This window comes from Primulina tabacum, chromosome 15 (genome assembly GCF_025594145.1).
Source record: "Primulina tabacum isolate GXHZ01 chromosome 15, ASM2559414v2, whole genome shotgun sequence".
Taxonomy (NCBI): domain Eukaryota; kingdom Viridiplantae; phylum Streptophyta; class Magnoliopsida; order Lamiales; family Gesneriaceae; genus Primulina; species Primulina tabacum.
The window spans coordinates 35,738,066-35,756,007 of record NC_134564.1 but is presented as its reverse complement, the minus strand read 5'-3'; the positions used below and the strand labels follow the sequence as shown (position 1 = coordinate 35,756,007).

At 37.1% G+C, this 17,942-nt stretch overlaps 4 protein-coding genes across 12 annotated transcripts; 1 reads left to right on the top strand and 3 right to left on the bottom strand.

Annotated features, from left to right (window-relative positions):
- Window positions 1-662: 662 nt before the first annotated feature.
- Window positions 663-4,908, bottom strand: LOC142526914 (uncharacterized). Of its 2 annotated transcripts, none has more exons than XM_075631578.1 (9): window positions 4,628-4,908; window positions 4,154-4,222; window positions 3,977-4,066; window positions 3,298-3,340; window positions 2,876-2,982; window positions 2,285-2,380; window positions 1,220-1,410; window positions 1,049-1,118; window positions 663-972 (listed from the first exon to the last, which is right to left on the bottom strand). In XM_075631578.1, exons 1-9 carry the CDS (start codon window positions 4,790-4,792, stop codon window positions 865-867), a joined length of 939 nt encoding a protein of 312 aa, XP_075487693.1. In that variant the 5' UTR covers window positions 4,793-4,908; the 3' UTR covers window positions 663-864. The 2 variants fall into 2 exon arrangements, with proteins under 2 accessions (XP_075487693.1, XP_075487692.1); XM_075631577.1 differs by having other exon boundaries at window positions 4,154-4,225; window positions 4,628-4,906.
- Window positions 4,909-6,178: 1,270 nt separating this feature from the next.
- Window positions 6,179-8,951, bottom strand: LOC142526801 (uncharacterized). Its single transcript, XM_075631401.1, has 7 exons — window positions 8,599-8,951; window positions 8,445-8,511; window positions 8,289-8,335; window positions 7,639-7,726; window positions 7,407-7,540; window positions 6,941-7,039; window positions 6,179-6,421 (listed from the first exon to the last, which is right to left on the bottom strand). Exons 1-7 carry the CDS (start codon window positions 8,818-8,820, stop codon window positions 6,347-6,349), a joined length of 732 nt encoding a protein of 243 aa, XP_075487516.1. The 5' UTR covers window positions 8,821-8,951; the 3' UTR covers window positions 6,179-6,346.
- A 1,003-nt stretch (window positions 8,952-9,954) lies between these two features.
- Window positions 9,955-11,557, bottom strand: LOC142526800 (cytochrome b561 and DOMON domain-containing protein At4g12980-like). The gene is made up of 3 exons (XM_075631400.1): window positions 10,881-11,557; window positions 10,536-10,790; window positions 9,955-10,449 (listed from the first exon to the last, which is right to left on the bottom strand). Exons 1-3 carry the CDS (start codon window positions 11,514-11,516, stop codon window positions 10,126-10,128), a joined length of 1,215 nt encoding a protein of 404 aa, XP_075487515.1. The 5' UTR covers window positions 11,517-11,557; the 3' UTR covers window positions 9,955-10,125.
- A 1,032-nt stretch (window positions 11,558-12,589) lies between these two features.
- Window positions 12,590-17,717, top strand: LOC142526409 (uncharacterized). Of its 8 annotated transcripts, none has more exons than XM_075630779.1 (5): window positions 12,739-12,965; window positions 13,339-13,448; window positions 13,579-13,745; window positions 14,243-15,052; window positions 15,683-17,717. In XM_075630779.1, the coding sequence occupies exons 2-5, from the start codon at window positions 13,373-13,375 to the stop codon at window positions 17,285-17,287; spliced, it is 2,658 nt and encodes an 885-aa protein (XP_075486894.1). In that variant the 5' UTR covers window positions 12,739-12,965; window positions 13,339-13,372; the 3' UTR covers window positions 17,288-17,717. The 8 variants fall into 8 exon arrangements, with proteins under 8 accessions (XP_075486891.1, XP_075486894.1, XP_075486893.1 ...); XM_075630778.1 differs by having other exon boundaries at window positions 12,745-12,965; window positions 13,334-13,448; XM_075630782.1 differs by having other exon boundaries at window positions 12,840-12,965; window positions 13,414-13,448.
- The last annotated feature ends 225 nt before the right edge of the window (window positions 17,718-17,942 follow it).

The following is a 17,942-nucleotide window of genomic DNA, read 5'->3' as shown; positions in this document are numbered from 1 at the left end:
GCTTTTTAGTCTTTTTCAGTTCATTGGAAAACTACGTCCATAGCAGATGGGCCCCATCCCCATGTGCTTTTCTGCATTCCCGATAATAAAGTGTCCCCAAGTCACGATTCGCGTGTCAATTGGGGCACAAAAAAGTTCTCTTTCCAGGAAATATAATTTCCTGACATAAAAAAAAAAAAAAAAAGATTCCTGATGCAACTATTATTATTATTAAATAAAGTTTGTGGCGATTTACTCGTAAAAGTAATAACTTGAGACAAATCTAAATAATAATAAAAATTATCATTATCTATACTCACATGATAATTATTTCAAATAAAAATTAAAATTATCATAATCTACACTTGCATGATAATTATTTCAATTTTTTTCATATGATATGATCTCATTATTTTGAATTTAAAACCAAGAAAGCAAATAATAAGTAGAGTATCAATCAAAATATCCTAGCCAAGAACATAAACTTTTAATTTGTGACGTTTCCCTATCCACACTACGTGATTGTCATAAACAAAATTTGGGGAAAATAATACACATTTGAAAATGAGACTGTTTGTATCTATTTTTTGAGAATATAATACAAAACTTTTTCATATAAAAGAGATGGACATGCTTCAGAAATTTATGAAACTCGCACCCACCGAACAAAAAATAAGAGAAAAGAAACAAGATAACCACTGTCTAGAAATGCGGTAGGAGAAAAAGACATGCCTACATGGTTCCAGTATTCTGCCAATTCAAAAGTACCAGTTTTCAGGTTCCTATTCTTTGCAAAAACCACTTATATACTTTAAAGTTACTCTGCACGTTCAAAATGAAAACAGGGACCCCTATAAAGGCTACGATCTGCATATGGTTTCGATTTTAATTGACCATCATATGCTCGAATCCAGTTCCTGGTTGCATTGGAGCCCGAGCAGCTTGAACATTGTAAATCAACTGTTGTAACCACCTTCTGGTAGTTGGATCTTCCTGAAGACCATAGCATTAAGAAAATTCACAATGCCCACGAATTTCATTCATTATAATGATTCAAGTTGCTACTTACACGAAGGCAGCTATTAAATGTCGCGTCTCTAAGCAGATCAGGTAGGCAGCTTCGCAGTGCTTCACAAGCTCTACATATAACGAGGTGATCGATTACACCAACAAAGCAAACAAATATGAATGGAGAAAGATGAGAACATTCTCAAATAAATATTCCTGATTTGTTGACCACCTCAGATTTTCCGACAACCGAAGATAGCATCTGATTATGTGCTTCAACAGCCGAGGAGAAGGTTGTTCAGCTTGCACGGTAACCATGTTTCCAAGTACTCTACCTACAGCATAAAACCGCTCGGCTGTAGTGCATATGTACTCTAAGCCAATATCATCAAGTAAAATCTTCTGCACAATGAATGTTGCTACCTGCCAATGATAATCCATGCTCAGATAAACTCAACTGACCATCAATAAGATGCTTAAACCCACAAGCAAAATGTAACTGCTAAATGGGGAATCATAATCATTTGGTTTTAGAGGTAGGAAGCAAATAAAAGAAATCCCGGTTTCAATTTACTGCCGGGTATATCTCTTGAATAGCAATTGCTACCAGCACCTATTGATGAAAAGGGATGTAGAATTGAGGAAAACATACATCAAAGATTCAAAGCAAATACCGTTCGCAACTTCTAATGCATCAGTTGCCATATGCAATGGATGACCGTAAATCCAAAAATAATATGCATATAGAACCATTTTTGGAAAAATTATCTCTTCAATAATTCATGGCGCAAGGCTCCAACAAAATATTAATAGACAACTAAAACGCTGTGTTGGAAGGGCTCAAACAATTCTTTGCACATAATCATAAAATTTTTCATACAACGGCGGGAGGTGGTGGTAGGGCGATCAGTGACCGCCTCGGCCGCCTGCTCACCCGTCAGATAGCCTCAGACCACCTATAGAGACCGCCTTAGACAAAGGCGGACGGTCGAGAGCTGCCTACCGTCTAGGAGGACGTCTCAACCGCCATTTAGAACACCGATATTTTCCAAAGTCAGGAATTTAACTTCGTATCAGCATTTAATGTCTCGAGTACAGTGTAAAAGCAACGTTTACGTTAGTTTAAAAGAAAATTTTTTCACCACCAGTATCAAACCTGAAGAAACATCTTCTTAAGATGGTCCCACATGTCATCATTTTCTAGTTTCCAACTAACAGATAAAATATATTAATGAAACTTATAAAGCATAATAGCATTAAGGAGAGTTTCATAGAGAATGAATAGATGAAACTCAACTGTTTTTGACAATTCACTCCCCATCTCCATTGTGCGCAGGCATAGGGGAATGATCTCAGTAGAGAGAAGGAAACTGATAACTTCAGTGTCATCAACCTTGAAAAACACGAGCCACAATTTATTGTTAGAAGCAATAATAATGAAAAAGGAAAAATTTCATATACCAGGAACAAATGTCACAAACTTGCTCGTGAATAAACCACACATGTATGACCTATAGATGACGAAACATGAAACTAAATCCTCAAATGCATCCAATTATTATCACGAGTTATTGATGGCCAAGAATGATGAACACGTAAATAAAAAATCAAAAGTTAGAACCAAAGATATAGAAAAAAGTTAGTCTCTGTGGGCAGCTTTTGCAACTTATCATTGACTTGTTACTGAATTATCTTCTCACATATCCAAAAGGTAGATAAGTTGGCAATGGAATAAAATAACTACCAGCAACTAAAACTGGGTACAAAATGTACTGTGTTTAACACCAGAAATGAATGCACACAAACAGGTCACAGGGAATGGGTGCAAAAGAGGGATTCTCTTTATTAAGCATGAAATTTGAAGATTAACTATGTAATTAAAAACTACCTTCACCAAAGCACCGATGACGCCGAGACTGGTTAGCCTCAAGTACTCAAAGGGCCTTGATTTGCTGGTTGTGTTGAGAAAAGGGTACAAGTAAAGAGGAATATGAGCTGCAACATTAAAACATCAGATGATAAACAATCACCAACATTTTTGAGGTTGCCAGACAACAACTGTGGCTCCATCCTTGTTCACCTTTATAATATAAAGGAAAAGTTACTGTTCAAGAGACTAACAAACGCCAAAGAAAATTTAAATAGAATAAACTCAATTCCATACACAGTTTGAGTAGCAGTCATGACAGAACAAAAACCATGCCATTTAACAGGTAAAAAAGAACATGACAATATACAAAAGAAAGAAACCTGCCATGGAAAGATTCTGCAGTTACAAATAAATTTTTTTATACAACCAACAAAATTTACCATTAAGGAACAGCATTCTGGTGTCCGGATGCGAGGCCACGCACTACAAAAAAATGAAACCAATACCACTATTTCAGGGTTGTAAGAGATTTTAGAATAATCTTAAAAGCCTAAATACAGTTGCAGCATCTACTGCAGAAGTAACAAAAGTAATTCAAATGACATTGAAGGCGTGCAAATATAAAATAGCTCGGCATGGGAATGTGGTTAAAAGTGAAAAACTGCATCATAAGAGAGAAAAATCCAAAGCCAAAAAGAATGAAGAAATAAGACTAAAAGATGCAAAAATTAGAAAGATATACAAGCTTCCTGCCAGAACAGTGAACAGAGAATGATTAGGATGATGCTCCACCAACGGACTTTTTTGTTTATAGAATTAGACAAACATCTGTTCACATTCCGGCCATGTGAAGAGAATTACGATCTTAACCATTCTAACCCCTAAAATAGTCCTATTTGGAGCCATACATTTGCCGGTGACCAAAAACTTGAGTGACCTAAACATGAAACAGGAGCAGAATAAAAGCATATACATAAATCAAAGCTAATTGCATTGGCACAACATAGCTTGCATCTAGTCCATAAGAAAACAGTACCCAAAATAAAATCAAATGAGCATCCCTTGAAAAGAGAATATAAGAAAATTTCCTGAAATTTTGAAAACAAAAAACTATTAGACCTGAAGGAGAGCGAGTGCATTGCAAACTCTGTTTGATTGTGCCGGAGTTAAATTTGGAGGTGATAAAACAGGATAAATGGAGACTATCTCCTGCGCGTCAAACAAAAGCAGCATCCATATCAATTAAGCATAGACGCAACATCAGAATCCTCAAATACAAGGCATACGGTTGCAAACCTGCAAAAGAGCGGCAACTGTACCGAAGGAATTCCACAACAATGGAGCCAAATCTTGGAACAGTTCCCTCTTCTAATGGAAAAATAATAAAAAGTGTATAAGGCATCCATAAAGTAGTGGGCAGATAAAAGCAGGCATGATGACCACAATTCCGTGTTAGGACTCTAAAAAATCTGCGTCCGGATGGAGATTATGCCCATCTGGAACAAAAATGAGATACTAAACTATATATATCTCTAATAGTGCCTGATTGTATGCAAATGCAGAAGAAATTTTCTCGTCGTTTTCTATTCCAGCGAAAACCGAAAAATTCCTAATATCTGCAAATGGGCCGATTTTTCAATCAATGCATCTAGATTAAACAGAACCACTTAATTATCGAAACGTGAAGATGAATAAGAAAGCGTACAACACAAATTCAACATTCAACGAATTGCGTGCGAACATAAATAAATTGTACAGATAAACATAAACCTTGGAGAGTTCATGGAGTGCATTTTCCCGAAGATCGGGATTGCAAAGATCGAGAACCAGCTGTTCAGCCGATTGCATCCTCCGGTCCTTGTTGGCCGCGGAAGAGCTGCTACCAGCTTCAAAGGGGGTGGCCATCAAGTTTAACGACGGTGCAAGGCTCACCATTCTTCTCTCTGAATGATTTCTGTTTCAGGATTCGATTTGCGAGAAGGGTAAAAGCAGAGGACTGTCGGAAACACGTGACTCTCATGCGCGGTTCCGCCGACACTTGTCTCTGTCGTGCAAAAATCAAGGGTTATTGAAACAAAATAAGCCCAATAGGCCCAACAATTCTACCAGTAAGTTTTTTTTTTTTTTTTTTGGTGAAATGTCTTCTATTTTTTAAAAAATTTAATATGAAAAACTGCATTTTTATTTGTTACAAAAGAGGAACTCTCAACCCATCAGGCGAGCACTAACAACAAGCTACTTTAAATCGTTGTCAGAGGAATGCAAACTTTTTTTTAACAATGTAAAAAGAAGGACATGTACAATTACACTGGACATCATCGTGATGATTCACACAAACAGATTTTACAGTTGGTCAATACGTTCTATAATCATCTACCACAGTAATCGTACTAGGAATACAACGAAAGACTAAAATTGTTTTCCCTATCGAATATTGTCTTATTCCTTGCATTTGAAATATGATAGATCGTACTTGTTAGTACTATAACTCTCATCTTGTTGAGCATTGATTTACCGTGGTAGACTCCTCGGAAGGCTTTTAGTACAGTGTTCGCCGATTTCATACCCTTCTTCATGCCCAACCATTCACGGACACCATCCCAAATACTTTTCGACATGCTGCACCTGAAATAAATATGAGCACAAGATTCAGTCGCAACAGAACATAGCACACAAGATTTATCTTGAATCAAATTGCAGTCCAATTACCATTAATAAATTCAATTAGATATATTTAAAATAATACTTTTGGACTATGGTGATAAATGTTTATTTATTACATTTTTATCCATATGATAAATAAAATTAGTTTTATATGTGAGTTGATTATTATTTATTGTAATATAATTTTTACATATATATAATTGTTTTAAAAAACTAATTAATAAAATAACTTATTTAATCTTGAAAATAAAAATGTGTACCAAACTGAATTTATTAATGATAATTGGACTTAAAACAATTTAGGTTAAAAGTAAATTTGACTTTTTAACTTGATCATGTACCAATTTGTCATTTAGAAATAATTTATATGTCAATTAAGTTATTTACAATAATTCATGTATCGATTTGCCAATTTATCACTAATTGTTAAGTAATTCATAGAGCAAAATGAATTTTAGTCTTTGCTAAAGTATATTGATTCTTAATGACTTGTGTTCCAGGTTTTAATAAAAAACTGCCACTTTTGGCACTATGACAATGATAATTAATAAAATTCAATCAACATTTAATTATTAAGTTATTTTATATTTTAGGTAATGATAAAAGAATGCATCAATCATCATAGTGAATACTAGAATATTACAGAAATTTAAAAGGTAAAAATAAAAATAAATTTATGTATAGACAATATGCCAATATCCTCATGGATCCCATTCATTATACGTTTATCATCAGTTTATCTACACGGCAAAAAGGGCTTAAAAATCATAGCTTGGAGACAATGGACAGCACCCTCGTGCACATCAATTGCACGTACAACTAAAGTCATTTCTTGTTTGAATAGTCCCGTGGTCCAAATATTATCGATCCAATTCTCACATTAGTGCTACCCATCTCAATCTGCAGGCAAAAACAAGTATTCAAGAAGCAACTCAGTCAGTGATCTCAACTCTAGGCATTAAATGAGTGAACTATCAAAATACAACTTCAGAAAACCAGCAAGTTGCAAATGAAATGGGATTACCATGATCCCAAGACTCTCTCCATTAAATCCGAGCAGGAGGTGTTTTTGGTCTGGTCAATTATATTCACAGATGGCGAAGGTTTAAGAATATGGATAAAGTTTGCCATTTTTATCGTATATACGGTTAGATAGGTCTCGCTATTCGTTGGAACTACATATGTGGCTCGGTAATTAAAACACGACACTTTGATAATTGTATAGTTTAAAATATTCGAGTGCTAGTCTTGGTATCAATCATAGTAAGTAATTAAAACATGACACTTCGGTAATTGTATAATTTAAAATATTTGAGTGCTACTCTTGGTATCAATTATAGTTTTAGGCACAACAACAAAAGCATGGCATTATAGATATAGTAAGGCACGTGATCAAAATGACTAGATTTCCAGGCCTACCGCTTGTTCAAAGTCACCAGACATGCCCATAGACAATTCACATTGAGATTCTGCAATTCCCAGTGCCTCACACACTTCAGCTCTGCAGTTCAATAAAGTCTGGCATGCCAAGAGCTATTCTTATGTCATGATTCTGAATAATTAAAAAGAAAAGTGGCATAAAGATATAATGAATAAAAATCCAGCGCGACAGGTTCGGGACTGATGTTAGTCATGAAACGGGTCAGAATTAATAAGCAAGGATACCAATAAAATGTAGGATAAAGGCAAAAATTATTTTGGAGACCAGAAGCTTTAACAACTAAAATTAGATATAAAACATTATAGAAGTGTTGCATGCAGAAGACCCTAATGTTCATGTGGGAAAAGTTCATTCACGCAAATTGCTATTTATGCAAGTTCATAGAGAAATAATTCTAACATTCTGCCACTTGCTTGTTCTTATAAAAAAAACAAGGAATACCACCTGGAAGTTCAAGGGGGTTGACGTGTAGTCAGGCATCCCTATAGTCATCAATCCTGAAAACTCAAGATTTGGGCAATCTAGCTTGACATGCTTCACAAGATCCACACAATTTGATGGATTTACACCAGATTTTGCTGCAAACTCAAAACAACAGCTCATTGCCTAATATGTCTCTATATACCAGCTAATTTCTTCCAGATACTATGTAAAGAAAGTCTATTTCATTACTCACAAGTTTCTCCACTGGTGTTCACTTGAACCATAACCTTCAAAGGCTGCCTTCTAATGCCCGAGACTACACGATCAAGATTATTGGCAATCTAAAAAGCAAATGAAATCAACTCCTTCATTGTGTTGACTAAACCTTAAGGCTTTAGAGCATAAAGTTTAGTATAATTTAGAGCATGAATTTTTGCAGGCCAAATTCATTCAGTATCATATAACGAAGATCAGAGACAGAGCTTGAAGTAAATAAAGTCAGGCATCAAATAGAACAACTTCCAGTCTCAGCAGTATCATTCCCTCGACTAGAGAAATTAGAATGAAGCTTCTGAAAAATAAAAAACAAATAATCGCATTACCTATGGCAACACATGAGTTAAAGACACTTCTGTCCATATACTGGTCTATAAATTGACCAAAAGGACTATTATTTTTCAACAAACATGCAAGCAATTCAGGCACTATCTCCTCGTACTCAACTGTTCTCCCCATGACTTGTCCTAGATCACGATAGGGAATTTTGTTCAGGTTACTCTTGGTTTAATTTGCTTATAGGTGAAGCTTAAGTTTTGATAAAGGTTCAACCAAATCTGTGGAGGAGGAAAAATCTTTCAAACCAAAATGCTGGGCCTGGAAAGTACATATTTTAAGTGTTTTTACCTTGTCATTATCAACACCTTCCACAATGGAAAGATTCGGAACTGCAGCTGCGCATGATAGAGACAAGAACTAACAATAAATTATATTTCATATTCCAAAAGTTATTTCCAATTCCATACTACAAAGTGCAAAACTTGGCAATATTATTTTTCTCACTCAGCAGCGGCTTCACTTTATTACCCTGCAAATGCCCGATAAAATGCCACTCAATGTCATCCGGAAGCTGCGGAAATATCCAAAAACAAAGCAAAAATTGTACAATTAAACAGAACCCAAATATCCAATTGCAATTTCATGTACTCTAGAAGACCTGAGGGGCTTTATCGATTAGTTCTTGGGCGTAATTTTCACCAAAACGGCGGTGCCCGGCGTCATAGATTTGTTGGATGAGGGAAACAGGCTTGGTCTTGCTGACAGCCACCACCCTTACATCATCGGCGCGACGGCCGCAGCTCTCCGCCGACCGACGGACCCGATGGAGTACCGCCCGTAGCGCCGTCACGGCTGCACCCTCAACCGCAGGTGCTGCCATTCTATGTACTATGTTTGTTCCAATGCTTTCTCTTCCTAATCGTAAATAAAACTACGGTTTGGCGCTCCGTTTGCTCTCCATCAGGTGGCTGAAGTTCGAAGAACATGAGCCTCAGAATAATACGAGGTTATAAATAAAAGCCGTAAAACTGGAAAAATACTTCTTCGCCGACAATAACAAAATTATAAATATTAATTACTATTATAATTACTTTGTTTGAAATATATTTTAAATTAATTAATTAGTAAAACATATGAATTATTTTTTAAATACTATTATTTACAAATAAATCAATCAATTAAATTATGATAATAAACTAAAAATAATAGAATTAATAATATATATGAATAACGTGAATAAGTTAAAAATACGATAGTAACAAAAATAATAATAATTGATTTTTATTAATGTTGTTAATTTAGTTAATACCACTCCCTTTGCTTGACTAAATAAAAATTCATTATACCACCTTTCGGATATCCATGCACTATCTCGGGTCACCATGATCTGGTTTATTTCCATTGTCAGGTGATCCGGAATCTTATGAGGTATCACACACACAAATATATATATATATATATATATATATATATATATTAATCATGAACAACATTTCATTGAACATTTACCAAATCTTTAGTTACAGCTTTGCATATAAGCATTCATACATTTCATTTCTAGGGGAAACAGTACAACGTTTACCTTCATAAAAGTATACTGTTTGAGGAGTAAACTGAAACATTTATAACATTATTTTTAATTCACGTTTTTATGTTATATTTGAAGTGACAAGATCACAATTTCAATTTGACAATGAATTACAATAAACAATAATTCTTACTATTGAATAAAAAATCGAATATTTCCATATTTAACTATTTAAACACTCAATTTACCACATTGATATAATTAATAGGAATAATGATTTCTATCTTTGTGTATATCAAACTTGTTCAATTTCGAGTTTACTGCATTAAATTTTCAAAGTTTGATTTTAGTATATAAAATTTTTATTCTCGGTTGTTTTGATCCGATTGTTGACGTGATATCTGACAAGTCAGTAATTTTCGATGTCTTATAAGAGATCAGATCAAAATATCCGAAAGTTAAAAATTAGTATACAAATTTTTAAAATTCAGTGGACCAAAATCCAAAATTTTAAATCAATAGACCAAATAAAACTATTTTCCATAATCAATACGTGCAAGAGAAAAATGAACGCTTCAAAAAAAATTACTTTGATGCACACGATAAGATCCAACAACAGAATGTCACTGCCTCCAATAGCAGGTGATGCGGGCGGAACTATCTGTCTCCGGCACCAGGTGCAGTAGCGGCTACGACTGCTGCGGAAATCTGATCTTTTGAACCAATTTTTCTCTCTTTCGCTTTCACTAGACAAAATTTTACCCACGTATAAACTTCAAATATCAGGGTCACACAGCCCAGTGCTCCAAGCAATCCAACATAAGACCATTTCCAGCCGTTGTCCTCCCCAAAAATCCTGATCCCATAAAATATATTCACAGACACCACCGCCAGCAAAGAGTATCCCAAGAAGTGGTGATACATGTTCCAGTAATTCCGGTATTCGTCTGTAACCTTCGGCTTTAATTTCAATGAGAACATCTACACATAGAAGGATTGATTGCTTGTGCATCAGTAATTTGTTAGATGAATTTAGAAATCGAATCGGTTAAACCAAATGTATTTACTTGCATAGTAGCAAAAGTGAAAATGATTATGGCTATGTTCCGATGTGTTTGGAAAATATAGTATTTGGAGTTGTTCCCCAGCCAGAGTCCGATTCCCCAGCCGATTAAGCCTAGGCTGTATCCCGTGATCTGGCAACCGACGTGTGCCACGAACCACAAGCTCCATTGTCTAGGAAAGTTTCTGAAGTACCTCGCAGCTATCACACCAATGGGTATAAATGCTCCCCATCCCACAATGTTTATTATCCCATGAGCCTTCATTAATCAAAACGGTTAATTCAAACACGAATTCTGGGACTGGGACTAGAATCATGATGTGAAAAGAATGTGAAAACTTGCGCTTACAGTTCTCAGCTGGCGGCGGCGATGAGCCGTGTAACCAATCACTTTGTTGGAAACCAAATCGATAACCTCAGCAGTGTCAAAATTCTGGATGGATGTAGGATGCATAAGCGGCCCACTTTCAGTTGCGTGCTCCCCGACTTGCCAGACAACATTAGCCCTCGAACTGTTGTATTCTTTAGGCAGGAAAATCGTGGCAAATATCACATAATATCCCATATGGACCTTATGAACGAAGCTAAAGTTGAGCACGTCGAGCCCTATATCTTCAGATGGCAGAAGCTGACAGCCATTTCTGGTGGCTGCCGTGATGTTGTACTTATGCCATTCCAACGTGCCATTCTGTCGCTTGATGCCGATCAACGCCCGAGTCCCGACCATGTGCGGCCCCTGTGGATTCAGCCCCCACGCCAGCCACCCTGTCTCGCCGTGCAGCCTCCCCCCAAATGCGATGTCTAACCGACGAGTCTCGTTGTCGAAATTCCACCCAAATTCGACCTTTAAGGTTTTTAAGTTGCAAAACTTTTCAGTGACATTAATTTGACTAACTTCTGTTAGGAACTCATCGGTACATATGTGTGCGGATGCGAAGAGAGGGAACACAAATGCCAAAACAAGGACACGAGCAAAAAATGTCATGTTGTAAGGTTTGTGGTATGTGGGATGGGATATCTTGTCTTAAATGTGTGCCAGATATATACAATTACTTTGATGTGTGATTTAGCTTTATTCTGTCAAAAGTGGTCATTAAAGAGTTAAGCTCAAGTTGTGGATATGTTCTGTCTTCTTTCTTACTCACTGTTATTTAGTATGTCCTTTCGGCATCATCAAGAAAAAGTGAAGCCCTTCCTTCCTAGAAGAACCTTGACTTTGTATGACTGATGTTGATATAATAATTTGTTTAATGTATTATATTTTCAATTATCAGATTCTTTGTTCAATTCATATAATATGCATATAAATACTAAATTTAAACCCTCTTGATATATTCTCGTTGGATCGTGAGTTCCAAGATTAATTTCACGTTCCTGGATTAATGTTTATTTGGTGAGAAAAATAAATATTGTTTAAAGGGACAAGTGCACCATCAAGCAATGAATCGGATCTGCTTTTGAGTTTGAAATAGTACAATAGCCTTCGAGTGAAGCACGTTGCAGCCCCCAAGAAACACATGTTGGACAACAACCAGAATGGACGAAGAATAATTAATATTGTTAAATGAACCGAAACGACATGAAAAATATTTGACCCGTGTTCAAAATTATCGAATTCAAACCAAAATATAAGATGTTCGAATTTTTTTCGTGTCAAATTATTTTATTCGATAATTCATGAGCTGCTCATCGAATTATTTAATAATTATATATTAGACATATATTTTGAGCTTTTTTTGGAATAGCTCACATATATGTTCAAATGTTTCGAGCCAAACTCGAAATCGAACCTTGTTTTGAAATGAATTGAAGTAAAAAATACTAAAAATGTATAATTTCAAATTGATCTCGAGCTCAAACATATATAATTCGATGATGATGTTTTTTTCATGTTCGACCCTGTTCGGTATGCGGAGAAGTTGGATCCAAGATTTCATATTGGCTATCCCAATGGCAGTAGGCTCTCTTAATGGGCCTTTCTAAGTCAAATAGCTCGTTGGCCCGTGATTGGCCCAATAATTGTCAGACCACAAACCCTGGTTTTATCGTGGTTGGTTGCCAAACGTCTCCATGTTTTCCCCCTTTTTTCTTCCTAGGGTTCATTAGTCATCTATGACAAATTAATAATCAATCAATACAGCACACGATCGATTGGAAAATCTGCAAGCGGATATGGATTTACAGGTGGTCGGACGCCACGCTCTGCTGTTCGACGATGATGCCACTGCGGATTTCGTTAACTCCAGTCGGGCCCTTGTCGAGTGGTACTCCCTCCAAATTGACAGATACGACGTCCGGCACCTCCTCTCCGCACCGCCTCCGCCTCGTCGCCGCAATCGAAATTCCGAACATATAGTCCCCGAGGACACGGCTCTTGAATCTCAACTTGATCACGAGCGATATCTCGACCTTCCTTCTCATTCCGATCAACCTGGTATACAATTGTTTACTTCTTGCCTTTACCATTCTTCTTTCTTAGTCTTTGATTTACTTTTCTTTGGATCACTGTTTATTATTTCGACTTATTATTATTTTTGTTTTTACTTTTTTGGGGGGAACACAATGAATCAGTCAATACGTAAAAATGAACTGCATGGGCCTGACCAGATGTAAATTTATATCTCTAATTACGGTTTCAGAAATAAAGCTAGAGACTCCCTGCTGAATTGTTTTCAGAAAAATATATGAGTTTAGTTACATAGTCTCTCCTAAAAAAATGACAAAAATGCTGGAGATTTGTTCTATGGAGATTCGTGTTACGGCTGTTGCCAAAAATATATCTGCTAAAGTGTCCTTAAACAGGATAGGACGTACAAGGGTGTAATAGCTATCTAGTTTGTGATGGTACCATACTTCTTTGCTTTATGCTTCCAAATATCCAGGAAAGCTCTAACTGACTTTCTGCTTCCAGTTACAAGTAAGTCTTCTTATTGTCTTTCCTTGTGTTATTCATGTGTAGTTATATTGCTTCAATGTATCCTTGTTTTACTTAGTATTGGTTTAACAGGATATTTAAATATCATTGTACTGGTTTGTCTTGTTTCCAGAGGTAGAGGAGTGTGAAAAGTCATCAAATTGCGGAGGCTATTATGCTGTTGGCTACTCTTATGGGGAGAATGATTATTCTGCTGGTCCAAAGAAAGCTGATACTGAGATGGATTTCTCTGGATTTATCCCCCCATTTGCCGTTCCACCGAACCTTCTCCAATCCTTGGTAAGCACGCATACTTGAATCACTAGATTTTGTACCTTTTCAAATGAGATTAATATTTTGTTACTAGGTCAAAACTCAAATCATCCAGTATGGCCAACTGTAATTGCATAAGATGCATTTGTTATCTAAGGTTCGCAGTGTCAAGTTTTCAGATGCTTGGAGCAAGGATGATCTACCTGTGATCTTAGTTTGCCGAACACAGGCACCTTGTTTCCTTTTCATGTCATGACAAAGGGCCTTGCAGGTGGGATTAGGAAAGTCGTAATTTTCTTTGAGGACTATCAGTTTACTACTTGACAGGAAGATATTCCCTAATATTATTCTTTCTGCTTTGGTTGTTTTGTGATTTTTTACATTAGTAATATCATTGAATTTTTTGGTATGTGATTTCTCAATTTTGGCAGGTTTTTGGGTTTTCAGATTTCATGTATTTGTCATTTATCATTATAATGGACTTTTCTCTTTTGTGCCTTTGCACTGTTGCCTCTTTTTTTCAGCCTCCAACAGAGAAGGTGCATCAGATAATAGCAAGAACTGCAATGTTTGCCAGCAAACATGGTGGCCAGTCAGAGATTATCCTGCGGGTGAAGCAGGGAGATAATCCGACATTTGGTTTCTTGATGCCTGACCATCATCTTCATTCTTACTTCAGATTTCTTGTCGAACACCCAGAGCTTTTGCATTCTGAACATAATGAAAAATCTCAAGGCGAGACGAAAGATGTTCATGGAGAACACCATAATACGAATGGTGTTGGGGGAGCTTTGTCCTTACTTGGTTCTGCATATGGGTCTGGGGAAGAAGAGGATAGTGACTGTAATGCAAATACTGAATATGAGCTGTCCCAGGATAATAGCAATTCTGTCAATAGTCTTGTTTCTCATGGTTCAAAGAAGGTGGAATCCAATGCAGACGTAGCAAAGGATGTGTTGATATCTAGAAATACAACTCCTTCCATTAAAGAGAAGGTTTTCTCAGTGAAGAAAAATTCATCGATCTCTGCATCCAAATCTGGAAATTTAGAAGGCCCAAAGAAGAATGGCAAATCTGGTTCATTTTCTGCTACAGCAGAGAAGACCGGGAGCTCTTCTTTGGGAATTCCTTCTAAGATTGAACCAATAATTTTAGAGCCTCCACCTGAATTGAAGGGCCTGATTGATAAGATTGTTGAATTTGTTACTAGAAATGGGAGACAATTTGAGGCAACTCTTATTGAGCAAGACACAAAGCACGGGAGATTCCCTTTTCTTCTTCCATCTAACCAGTACAATTCTTACTATTTAAAAGTGCTTCAAAGTGCTCAAGAGGTATTTTCACTTGTGCGTTCTTCTTTTCAAGTGAACATCATGAAGTACGCTATTTTTCATGGGTCTGTTCCTTCTGGTTGTGTGCTCTGTGTGATCAAAACATCTTGTAACCCGCTTAAATTCTTCTTTTTCGCTAGATGAGAAATCTAATTGGTGCTGTATTATCGCTCTCTAACGTAGAACTTTTGTCAGTGACATACCTAATCAACTTTTGAATGAACTTTTTGAAGCAAAGATCTGAAAATATTCAAAGGCATAACTTCTTTAGAACGATATTTTCGATAAAAAATTTCTCAAATTTGACTTGTTTGTGCGGTGGAGGCTGAATCACAGCTGTTCTCAAGTATCTAGAGTGATTTAAGTTGTATGTGGTCAATAAGGTTTGGAGGGGCAAACTTAAGTGGAGCCTATGGCTTATATGTTTATTTATTTGCATCATTTTCTGCTTGATTCTCTTTCTACCGATATTTTCTCGCTCTGAGGTGGAGCCTGAATGGCTCAATTCTTTGCAATCTTGGTGTATAAGGTTTTATTATGTGGAGATAGTGTTTCATAAGTTCTCGTTTACAAGGTTGGCTTACTTGAACATCATTTTGTGCTCAACCAATATTTTGGTATGTTCTTTTGTAGTCAAAGACAAGTGGTAGGAGTTCTTCTGGTAAGGATGGCCTAGTAGGTCGTGGAGACAGAAAAACCTTTGTACACAAGAAAAATGAATTCTCATCACTGGATTCTGATGTTGGTGACATTCCTCTGGAATCTGACATCAAAGAGAAGTTCAAAATGGTAATAGGCAAACCGAAGAAGGATGTGCAGGAGTCACGATCCAAGGGAACAGAACAAGAATGTGGTGTCGCTATTGATGCTGCAGCTGCAGCTGCTATTCTTCAGGCAGCGATTAAAGGTGTCAATAAGTCAAATTTGAGGATTTCTAACGCTCCCCTGAATGCTCAGAGTGATATCAATCACAGTGAGGGTAATTGGTCTACAAGTCCAATCAGTCTTTATTCCTCCCAAACTGAAAATGCTGATCGGAATGGAAGTCATCAAGTATCTACCCTTGCCCCCAAGACAACTTTGAGAACCTGTCTTGAAGCTTCACGTGACCAAGAGGCACAGTTGACTGAGGAGCAGAAGGTGAAAGCTGAGAGGCTGAAGAGGGCTAAAATGTTTGTGGCCATGTTGAAAACTGGAGCAGTTCCATTGAAAAATCAAGCATCACGCGAATCATCAGCAGATCCTCTGGAGTTCGGAGCCTCTAAGTCTGCCAATGAGATCAACCTTACTGGCAAAGACGGAGGAGGTATCTCTGCTCCAACAGATGTTAAAAGGACTGCCACAGTTGAAAATCTTGAGAGAATATATTTTGGCGAGGAGCATAGCGAGAGACTGGCAAGAAGAAGGTATAGAGCCAGATCTGGAGGGTGTGACAATACCGATGAAGAAGAAGATGGTGATTATGGAGAAAAAAAGAGGCATAACAAGGGTTGCTCAAGATCAAAGTATAGGTCAAGATCTAGAAGACATGAGGATGGAAATGCTGAGGAAATTGATGGGAAGCACTCCAGGAGAAGGTGTCGGTCTCATTCCTCCTATGATGAAAACAATGATGGAGCAAGAAATGAAGAGGACGGGGACCATGCGTGCTCTAAACCGAAGCATCACTCTCGCCATTCACAGAATGAGGATGATGGGCATGTAGTCACATATAAAAAGGTAAAGGATCATAAACAGTCCAGGAAGAAGCATCACTCTCATCATTCCTCCAGAAAGCGACGATGTTCATCCAAGAAACGCTCAGATGAAGAAAATGAAAGTGATAGTGATGGAAGAGACCACCAACACTCTCAGAAAAAGCACCGTTCTCAGCACTCTTCAGGTCATGGTAGGGATAAGCATAGGCATCGAAATGGACATTCTTCTGGAGACAAAAAATCTCGGCACTACCTCAAGCATGATAGTTCTTCAGATGACGAGGATCATAATCATACTAGCTTGGATAAAAATGAAAAAGAAATAAACGATGAAAGAGACGAGTTGGAAGAGGGTGAGGTCTGCTTTAAAGTATCAGAGGGATCTAGTGGAATTGCAAGTGGTCATGTCAGTCGAGAAACTTCTGTCGGTGCACTGATTTCCCATGAAAGGGCCACATCTCAACCCCCTGGAACCACTTCTGAGGTTCCAGATGATTTAAGGGCCAAAATTCGCGCAATGTTGATGGCAACTAGGTTGTGAGAGAAACTTTAAGTCATAGAGATTTGCCGAACTATATGAAGATCAGTGCAAAATATGGCAAAATTGGATGGTGGAAGAATAGATGAAAACATCTGACGCGAGTTCTCTGCTAACTTGTGAGGTGATATAACTATGCCATCAAATCAAGGAACTTAATATCACTTCAGCACGCGTTCGGGGTTCTTCTTAACTTGTAGATCTAGAATTGCTTATTTACACAGGATTTTATGCTCCTGCAAACCCTCTTCTGTTGCTCGTGATCCTTTTGCTCTCAGGCTTGTGTCAGTTGACTTGCATGTATTTGTTTACTTACCTTTTGAATTAAAGGATGTTTGGTTTGTAAGTGCTGTGACAATTAGTTGATGACATTCAATCGCTCTGCAGTTTTTTTTGTTCCGATGATGAGTAAAGCGTGCGCTTTTTATTTTCATTGGATGTTTGTTTTATCACTACAACGCTTTTTGTTTGGTTCTACGTTTCTTCCATCCCGAATTTTGTGAAATGTAGTCAAGCTGTACCTTAAGCTTCTGATCTCCCGGTCTGATATGTTAACTGGATATTTAAAAGGAATTAAATCAACATCTTTGCTGTCGATTATGCGAAGTATTTGTTTCTTCTCAATCGCACTCACTGAAGAAAGGACCGTTGAACAATT

Excerpts from the sequence above, each read along its gene's own strand:
- LOC142526800 (XM_075631400.1), bottom strand. The coding sequence starts at position 11,516 with ATGACATTTTTTGCTCGTGTCCTTGTTTTGGCATTTGTGTTCCCTCTC. Across the intron at positions 10,791-10,880 it reads GCCGCCGCCAGCTGAGAACT|GCTCATGGGATAATAAACAT; the intron begins GTAAGCGCAAGT and ends TGATTAATGAAG. Across the intron at positions 10,450-10,535 it reads TCACTTTTGCTACTATGCAA|ATGTTCTCATTGAAATTAAA; the intron begins GTAAATACATTT and ends TTCTATGTGTAG.
- LOC142526914 (XM_075631577.1), bottom strand. The coding sequence starts at position 4,792 with ATGGTGAGCCTTGCACCGTCGTTAAACTTGATGGCCACCCCCTTTGAA. Across the intron at positions 1,411-2,284 it reads GGAGTGAATTGTCAAAAACA|GTAGCAACATTCATTGTGCA; the intron begins GTTGAGTTTCAT and ends TATCATTGGCAG. Across the intron at positions 1,119-1,219 it reads CGGTTGTCGGAAAATCTGAG|AGCTTGTGAAGCACTGCGAA; the intron begins GTGGTCAACAAA and ends CGTTATATGTAG.
- LOC142526801 (XM_075631401.1), bottom strand. The coding sequence starts at position 8,820 with ATGGCAGCACCTGCGGTTGAGGGTGCAGCCGTGACGGCGCTACGGGCG. Across the intron at positions 7,040-7,406 it reads CAACCCCCTTGAACTTCCAG|ACTTTATTGAACTGCAGAGC; the intron begins GTGGTATTCCTT and ends TTGGCATGCCAG. Across the intron at positions 6,422-6,940 it reads CTGGTGACTTTGAACAAGCG|ATTGAGATGGGTAGCACTAA; the intron begins GTAGGCCTGGAA and ends TTTTGCCTGCAG.
- LOC142526409 (XM_075630776.1), top strand. The coding sequence starts at position 12,704 with ATGGATTTACAGGTGGTCGGACGCCACGCTCTGCTGTTCGACGATGAT. Across the intron at positions 13,746-14,242 it reads CGAACCTTCTCCAATCCTTG|CCTCCAACAGAGAAGGTGCA; the intron begins GTAAGCACGCAT and ends TCTTTTTTTCAG. Across the intron at positions 15,053-15,682 it reads TGCTTCAAAGTGCTCAAGAG|TCAAAGACAAGTGGTAGGAG; the intron begins GTATTTTCACTT and ends GTTCTTTTGTAG.